At 42.5% G+C, this 9,449-nt stretch overlaps 1 protein-coding gene across 4 annotated transcripts in view; it reads right to left on the reverse strand.

The window, feature by feature from the left end:
- Positions 1-5,252: 5,252 nt before the first annotated feature.
- Positions 5,253-9,449, reverse strand: part of LOC103623620 (putative hexokinase HKDC1) — a 19,207-nt gene continuing 15,010 nt past the window's right edge. For all 4 annotated transcript variants that reach the window (XM_017746448.1, XM_017746447.1, XM_017746450.1 and 1 more), the window contains 4 exons: positions 8,823-9,006; positions 7,956-8,111; positions 7,015-7,248; positions 5,253-6,382 (listed from right to left, as the gene is read on the reverse strand). In XM_017746448.1, the coding sequence (XP_017601937.1) occupies positions 6,238-6,382; positions 7,015-7,248; positions 7,956-8,111; positions 8,823-9,006 (719 nt within the window). In that variant the 3' untranslated portion in view covers positions 5,253-6,237. The remainder of the gene's footprint in view (positions 6,383-7,014; positions 7,249-7,955; positions 8,112-8,822; positions 9,007-9,449) is intronic.

A 9,449-nucleotide genomic window follows, 5' to 3' on the forward strand; every position in this document is an offset into this window, starting at 1 on the left:
TGCTGCAGTTTGTTGAATTAAAACCTCTTTGTTTGCAAGCTGTAAACAAATTCTTCTTATCTTTCAATAAAAAATGTCAATTATGCTCTCTAACAATGTAACTTCATTGTGATGAAAGAAGGCATTGCTATTGCTCTAATCGTGATAACATATCAGCTGCTTTTAGAGTCAATTCCTTTTTGTGCAAAATTTAATGACCAGGCAATTATTCAAATTTCAGACTAACAGACTGGGCTTTAGACCTACAGCTCTGAAAACCCTTTAGACCTTGCTCTGAAAACACACAGGCTCTAGAGCAGAGTTTCTGAGTTCAGAACAAAAAACACCTTTACAATTCCTTCAGCACAGCCAGACTTGGGCCCACGTTAAACACAGCTACTTCATTGGAGAGCCAGGGAAAGAAAGCCAAATTCTCTGCACGCTATCACAGGCACTTCCCAGGCCCTTGGCTTTCATTTGGCTTCACTGGGAGCTGTGGTTATGTCCAGTTTCCTCGACTCTCTCTGGCTTCAGTGCATTTCCTGCAGAATCGCTGGCCACAGCAGCTGTGCCCTTCAGGCATTTCAACTTTTTTTTTCCCTCATGCCAGTATTTATCCCATTTGCTTCCAGAATCAGCTGCTGCTCCCAAATCAGCGTCCATAACTTTCCCCTTTGAAGTATTCAGGACGTGCCTGCTGGGAAAGCACCTTCCTTATTTCCCTCCTCAGACCCTCACAGACTTTCCCTCCATGCCCTTCTGCCACCCATTTTCTCCTCCTGCTGAGAGCTCCCCTCTTCGACCAAGTTGTCCATCACTGCTGGCCTGCTCCATTAACCGTTTACATCCCAATCCTAGTCATGCTTTATTTATGCTTTCGTGCAGCCACAGCCAGAGGTGGCTGCTGCCCCAGGATCTCAGCTCACCCCCACAGCTGAGCACTGAAGGGAATGCCTGGGCTAAGCTCAGCCCCACGGGTCTCATCCCCTCCACATCTCCCTGCTCTCCAACTCTTGTGACAACACAGAACAGCTTTTTTTTAGCTCCCAATAGGGGACAAAGCCTGACACGATGAGGACAGTCCTCCACAATGGCCTGGCGGGCAGCAGTCCCAGTCCCACAGCTACACAGATGGCCCAGCATCCCCAGCCAAGCCAGCCCTATAAGAAGGGGGGCTTTCCAGGTGCACAGAAGCCTTTGGCAAGCTGAACATCCAAGCAGCAAATTGAGAACAACAGAAACAGCCCGCGGAAAAGCAATTTGAATCAGTAACACCGGTGGGTCTGAGAACAGAACCCTGTTCTGAAATGCTTGAGGCTGGGAGCTACATCTCACCTCCAAGTCCAAACAAAATGGATGCCAGTAAAGTAACAACCCCACTGCCTCCCCCCCTTCTATCCTGCCCACAAAACAGTAAACACATTAACCGCTTAACTCAGTTAACTCCCTTGAATAGTCCTTGTAATTAACAGCTCTTAACACCTTGCATTGCTGTCATCCCTTTGCTCCACTATTCAGACTTAAACTTGTTCTCATATGCAATAACGAATTTATGGGGAAGCTTTGATTGTCGATGTGCCATACTCTTCACACATCTCTCCCCTCTTCTACAAACAGCCTTTCTCCTTTCCAGCAAAAGAAGAAAATAAAACACAGTGGCAGTGAAACAGACTCAGTCTCCCCTCATCTCTTTCGTTTTGTTTTTTTTTTTTAATATAGCTTTGGTTTGGTTTTTGTCTGGTTTTAACTTAGAATTTTCTAGATAAAAATAAGAATTTGGGTTGTTTTGGGAGGGTTGGGTTGTTTTGAGTTTGGGGTATTTTTTATTAAGCAGTCAGGAAAGATCAAGACTGGAAGGACCTTCTTCCACTCCTCCCAGCAAGCTCCTGCTTGCCAAGATTCCCCCTCAACCTTTGGTTCTTCAACTCCTGCACAGGAAACCTCCCACCTGGAGCCCTTTGTCAACTTTCCTGCAGCCAATTCCTTCTGCCGGGGGAAGGGCGTTCTGGACGAACCCATGTTTACCAGGTTTCTTACCAAATCTGTTCTTTCTTCACAGAACACAGCTTTTACTGACTCTAGAGGTCTAGAGGCTGTGGGAGGCCCCCGGACACAGAGTGCTGATGAAGTGTAATGGTGAGTAGGAAAGGGGCTGGCATCTGGAGGGTGTTAAAAAAGCACATAACAAGATCAAAATTATTTTGGCATTCCCCTCTCAGACAGACATGACCCATCACATTTATAGCACATTCAGTGTGCACATGCAAGGTGATAGTATCAATGAGAGAAAGGAAAACATTACTTAAAGTTTTGGCGGTTTTATATCTTGCTTTCCTCATTAGCTTTACAGAGTGGATTCAGTGCTGGGACAAAGAAGATATCTACCTTATTCCCCTTCCTCCTCTCACCTCAACAGGCCACCTGTGTACAGGAATAGGTCCCTTATATTATTATTTTATATCTATATATGTATTTATCACTTGACAAGCTACTGACTTGACAAGTCTGAGAAATGCTTTGGATAAGCCCCTGATGACAGTTCAAGGCAGTGGTGGTCCTTTCTAGAGAAACTGTAAGTTTACCTAGAACAGGACAAAATTCAGTCTCCTGCTCTCCCTGCCTCGCTCCCCCTCCATCTAATTCCTATGGTGACCTCAAACCAAAGCCAGCTCATTTCACCAAACACAAAGAAACAAATCAAGAAAGATCGAAGAAACAATACTTTCATTTTGGTATTACCTACATTTTGGCCTCAAACTCCTTTACACTAATCTGCTAATCCTGTATAATATTGACTTCTCAAGAAGGGAGATCCTGCTAATCAGGATTTCTGAAGGATTTCCACATGATCCTATATTTAATTTTGAACGTTGTCAGAGTGACAAAGGGAATATGTCACCACCAAGTCGCTACTGCATTTTCTCTGGGTTACAAGTCAAGGGCCAGCGCTGTCCAAACCTACAGCTACTAAAATGTGTCTCTAGCAGGCAAAACAACATATTTAGGATTATTTTTCCCCCATGGATGAAAGGGTAACTGCAACCATCTACTGGGAATTTCTGAAAGGCACAAACCTTATTTCCTCCACCCAGTAATACTTCTATCACACCTGTGATTTAAAGATCTTTCAACTTTCCAAATCATATGTGTGACCTAGATGTTAAAAAAATGTTCATGTCTTCAAGAAGCATCAAAAAAATTGATAAATTCAAGCCCTAAATGTATTAACTGCAGGGAAAGCAGGCAGAAATGAAGCATCACAAAGCTACCCAAGAAGCAGTAGAAAAGTAAAAGTAGGAAAATAAAAATCTAATATGTGAAACTGGCACAATCCCATTTTATTTTATATTGCCTAACAATGTCATGTGATGAACTGCAGCACATGCTGTGTTACATTTAATAGAAGGCCTCTACTTTTATTGTGATCTAGGGCTTTAAACTGAATCACCAAATATGATGGTAGAGATGGCAGAGAAATGTTTTGCTTCAGCAGTTTAATATCTATACAAGGGAGAATGCAAGTTTGCACCAGTCATTGAGTTTCCACATGTCGACATAATCAGGAACTTGATGCTGCATCATTATCCAGATGGAGAATGTTCTGGTTTAGAGAAAGGCGAAGCATCATGTGGTTATGGGATGCCTGCGAAACCACAAGTGAAGTTTGTATCCCTGGTAAAACCCCAGAGGGGCCAATCCTGCCCTTCTCCAGGGCTGCCCAGCAAACCTCTGCTCACTCCCTTTCAGACAGCAGCCGCCCTCCCAGCGCAGCAGATGTGTATCGGAGCCGTGTGGGAGCTGCCCGGCTCCAGAGCAAGGCAGCTGCCTGCAGGAAAAGCAAGAGCAGTGTGTCCTGAGCCTCAGGGACCTCAGCAAGAGCCACTGAGCACTTTGTGAGCAGTTTCAGGTCCATGTGATCGGATTCCACAACACCCACAGACTCACTAGAAAAAAAAACCTGCACATGCGAAAAAATATTATTGTGTGGGCCTAATCTACTGCAGAAAAGGAATAACTGCAGCTGAGGTGTAAACTGACTTTGTGTGAGTATTTCATTTCCCAAAAAGACTTGAAGGAAAAATCAAAGCAAGATACGATTTCTTTCTAAATGTGAGGAGTTTACCTTTTCTTACTGATTTGCATTCCAATTGTGCAGAACAGGTTTTAGAATAAAAGTACAAAAGGTATTCTGCCCCGTACCCACCTGGCCATCCTGGGGCATCTGCATCACCTCATTCCAGATGTACAGGGACATACTTCATTCACAGGTGCACTTTTGCAGATTAGCAGAATCCATTCCCCCAAAAAGGCCCAAAACCACACAGATAGTACAAGATTTCAGGTGCCAAAGGAAGAAACAGTCCCTGTTTTTGCCTCTGGTCCCTAGAACAGCCTAGGCCCCACATAGCCTCAATACTTGTTTGTTTTTTTCTTCTACACCCAGCCCCTCCAAATTAAACCTGTTCATCACCAACAACAAACTTCCATTCCAGATAACTGCCCTTACTACACAGGAAGCTTTGGTTTCAGCAGCTCTGTGGACTCTGAAATATAAAGAAAAAGTAAAATACTAAGTTTCTTGACAAAAGGAGAAAAATATTAAACGTAATATGACTTCACAACTTGTCTTTTCCCAACTGCTCAGTACAGTGAGCTCAGCACTATGAGGAATTCCTTCAGAAGTGAAAATCATTTGCAAGTATCTTTTACCCATCCAGTAACTCTGACACAGAGCTGTTGACACATTTTGGTTTTTTTAAAAACTACAAAACAGGAAAAGTCTGTAGCTTCCAATCTGGTATTTGTGATTGCTAAATTTAAACCCAGAGGTGGCCTTGTTACTGATTATTACATAAACCCAACTGCTTATTCCCCTGCACCATAGTTACTTTTGACCTAACTAGGCTTAGAGCACATTTCTTGGCCCCACTTTCTGCTGTCAGCCTGCAAGGAAGCAAATACCCACAAAGAGAGGCTTAAAGGAGATACAGGAATACTTGAGAACAGAGAATAGGCAGGATACAGATTTGCTGCTTCTCTGTACCATATTATTGTTTTGGTTTGTTCTGGGTAAATCAGGTGAGGGACATTTGGTCACACAAGGCCATGAGCTCTATCCACAAATGGCCTTCACAATCACTGAAGTGCTGCTGAGTTTAAATTTAGATTTAAAGAAGGCTTTAGGTTTAAAGATTGATGTTTTAAGAAAGCTCCCACTTTCCTGCATGTTCTTCCCACAACGCAGAAGATGCACTAGACAGAGAAGCAAAGGCTCACAGCACCACAGGTTTATTTACAAACAGACTACAAATAGGCAGAGCAGCAGGCAACAGAAAATGAAAACCAAGGATAAGCTCCTTTGCACAAATGGAAAGAATTCTCTCAGGAACAGGCAAGAAGATAACAAAGGGAAAACAAAAAGGAGGCTTTCAGATACTCAGGTGATTTTTTTTTTCTCTCTACACAGCTGTTTTGGTGGCCTCTTTGATACCCTCTATGTAGCCCTGACACAGACATAGCTCAGACTCTGGAGCTCCTTCTACATTCTCTCTTTCCTTCAGTATCAAAGGAATCAGTCACAGTCAGAATTCATCCAGCATTGGTTTAGCTTTATGTGACTCAGATGCACTGACGTATTTTGACACAAACTCATATTTCCTTTACATTCATCTATTAAACATGCCTCCTGTACTCAGGGAAGTATTACATTACACTTGCAACCAGTGCAGCAGCGGGGGGAGCATCATTGACCAAAGTCCATTAATTTATTTCACCTGCAAATTTATTGTAAAACCTGTGAAGCATTGAGAAAAGATATGTCCACTAGAGAAGATGCAACATCAGAATCTCAATATTCCTTGAGCCAGGCCAAGAGAAAACGAAGCTCAGAAATCCTAAGAAACGTGATAAACTCAGTTGTGGTGCGGTAGCTTAATTAGGATGTTGTAAAAAGACACATTTGGGTTGATTTTGTTTGTTTGTTTTGTTTTCACTCTCCCATGTGCATTATAGATGCACTGCAGGAAGTACAGAGCTGAGTAGACTGTGGTTTGCCAAGACATAATGCCAGTGGGGAGCAGAAACACCTAATCCAAGTTACCAAAGGACAAAAATCCACAATCCTGGTTGGTCAAAACCAGCTGCTCTCCAAAAACAGGTACCTGTGTACTGCTGTTTGGCAAAGCTATCTTGAATCACCACTCAGCAAATCCCTACTGCACACGCTTGGCAGTGCTGAAATTACTTGACCGCTCATTTCTACTTCTGTCCAACATTATGCAATCTTTTTGCAACTGCAGTAATGAGGGCAGCTCCCTTCCCACTTCCATCTTCAGAAAGCATGAAAGTCACATCACACTGAGGTGCCAGTTCCTTCACTGTTTCCCGCAAGACCCTAGAAAAACTGAAAGGGAAGGGAGAGAAGAACAGAACATTTTAGCAGCTGCTTTCTGATCTGATATCTTTGTATTCACCTATAAGCAAGGAGCCATAACCTCAGCCAACATCTTCCACAGCATTGCTTTCTTTTGCTTTTCCTCCTAATCATGAAAGATACAAATTTCTGTACACAATCAGACTCTAATTTTTATTTCTCCATTTGAATTTTGTTCAGCATGATGCCACACACTGCCCACGTCTTCAGAGATCATGAAGGAGGTTCTCTTAGCCCAGCTCAAAAGCTAATGCATCTATTTGTAGGCCTTGCTCACAAAATATTGACCCAACTCCAAAAACTCAAGACAGCTTTCCATCTGGGAGATTCAGATATTGCAGAAATATGCCGAAACACTGCAAAATAAGCATTAGGTTCATTCAACATTCCACAGAAAACAGCCTCCCAGTGGCAACTGGACTTGCCTTTGCAATTTTTGATCCTTTGGCTAGGCAAGGGAAATGACAAAATGCAGGGAAATGTGTTAGATTCTTACCCCCTCTCAGGATTTTAATTACCTCAGCAGAAAGCTGGTACAGCTTGGTATGTTCTAACAGTGAAAACAAGCAAACAGCAAAGGGAAGTGGTGCCAAGGTACTCACTGTGGATGGAGCTTGTACAGAGTCCCATCTACTCCAACAGTGATTTGCAAGCGCCCCACACCTTGGTTCTCCCTCTTCTTCTCCACAATAGCAGCCAGCCCTGCCCCACAGAGCCGGGCAGCTCTTCTTGACACAACGCCACACACCTCCTTCACAATGATGCTGTCGTCACAGGTGCTGTCCAGGCCGAGCTGCTGCAGGATGCGCCGCACTTGGAGGAGAGCGAGCCGGTCACTGTGCACAGGGAAGCACACAGAGCAGCAAGGCATTAGGGAAAGCTCCAGCAGCTGAGACAGATGTGATTCAAATGAAACAGGACCACTTCAACTCTAACACTCTCCAGCTCTTTTAAGGCAGATTTCTGACTGAATTCAGATTGAAAACTTGCTCCTGCCATGCCCTTTGCCATGTTAAGCTGTATCTCCAGAAAGCACAAACTGTAGTCATTCATCTAACTCCCAAAGTCATGAGGGAGCAGAGCCAGATCAGCCACCTGACTGTTACTTTAGATCTCAAGGCTGAGACACTTCTTTCAAGGCTTTCCACAGCAGAAAGAGTTTCAAATAACCTGGAGACCATTGCAGTCACGCACAGATTTATAGGTAAGCACATATTCATGTATCACTGACTTCCTACTTTCTTAAATAAGTACTATTCTAAGTCTCACAAGAAATATTTAGCTTGATGGCTAAGGCATCCAAGATAACCCAGTTGTGTGGACAGGAAATAATATTTCATATAATTACAGAATAATTCTGTAACTCCCCCAGTTTCTCATTTTTAACTTTTATTCTGGAGGTGGGGGGGTGCACAAAGAAGAAAACTGTAACTGACTTAATTGACTTCTTGAAGGAAAGGGCTCCACACACTAGCAAAAGACTGTTTTCTAGGTGTCCCAGAAGACTTTAAGGATTTAAACCATGTAAATCTAACAACTTTACCTCTCAATCTGAGACAGGAATTTTGTTTCAAATATGCCTCTTTTCCTGAGTGATTCCGAAATGTGTCCTCTGAACAGCAGCCCTTGTTTGGTTAAGTCAATCAAAATTTGCCTTACTATTTCACCTAGGTACATTCCACTGGTCATTTTTTCATACCTGTTGGGTCAAAAGAGGAATAAAAATGTTCATTTAAAGAGATGGCTCTGTTTAGCTTGAGTGGTATGTACATGCCCTGTGAACTCCAAAAAAGCAGCCCAAGCTTGCAGAGCAATAGTCATTGAACTCCATCTTTCAATCACCAAAAATCTGTTGCAGTGACTTCAAGTGCAAACATTAATTATGATATATTTACCTGTGCCAAATGGTAACAGAAGTAGAAAAAAACTCTTGCAATATTAAGCAGAATATAGTGTTAAAGCCAAAGTCCACACTGAAGTGAAACTCTTCCCTGTCCCCCCATGCATTCACCAGTGAGTCACACCTAACCAATACTGTCTTTACCCAACAAAGAACAGTCACGTTCAGCTTATCCTCTTGCTTGAGTTGTATTCTACCTTTGAAAAATCACCCTAAGAGGAGGAACAAAGCACAGCCTAGACTTTGCAGGGAAATCTTAAAAGCTGCACTGTTTGGTAACTGCTTCAAGATGAAAACAGTGCTGTGGTAACAATGTACATCTTCGTTTTTTCCTTTGGGGGTTTGTTGTTTTTTTGGTATCTAGCTTACTTACCAAGCAACAACAAAAAAAAATGCAATATTAAAATTTCCTTCCTGATTATTCATTCATTAAGCACGTTTTAAAAAGCAGCCAGTGTCTCTCAAAGACTGACTTCATCAGGCTCTTGGCATCAGGACCATCACATTTACCTCTGTTTCCCTGGGTTTAGTGAGCCTTCATCTACTTCTTTATCATATTTTGTCCTGATGTTGTCAATACAGCCATTGTCACCAAATGCTCCCCATTCTGTATTAATACACATTTTTCCTTCATTCCCTTCCACTATTTCTATGTTTTTCATGTCCTCCATGTAGCAAACATTGCTGCCTGTTCCTAGAAGGAAAGAAATAACAAGACTTCAGCTGGAAAAGTGAAGCAGCACCAGGAACTCATAGAAGATGACTGCAGTGTTCATCTTAAAGTTCTCTTTGCCATAGCTCAAATTTCAAGGTCACTTCCAACACAGGCCATTCTATGATTCTATGCTTAGATATATTTCTGGGTCAAAACTTGGAGGAACCTATTGGGGGAACCATCTAAAAAGCCCAACAAGAATTCATTCAGATTTTTAAAAATATTTGCTTGTTCCATGGTCTGTAACCTGGCCACACAGTAAATATGAATACGCTTTCCGAAACAAGAATTCATGCTCTTATCTGCTTATATCCTTTTACCCTGCATACACTTGCTAGGCACCATCAGAGATACGATCAAAAGTCCAACAGGTCCAGGAACTTACCTGCTACAGATGTTGTTAAGTTTCCTTCTGAATACCA

The sequence above is a fragment of the Corvus brachyrhynchos genome, unplaced genomic scaffold, assembly GCF_000691975.1.
Source record: "Corvus brachyrhynchos isolate BGI_N302 unplaced genomic scaffold, ASM69197v1 scaffold279, whole genome shotgun sequence".
NCBI lineage: Eukaryota > Metazoa > Chordata > Aves > Passeriformes > Corvidae > Corvus > Corvus brachyrhynchos.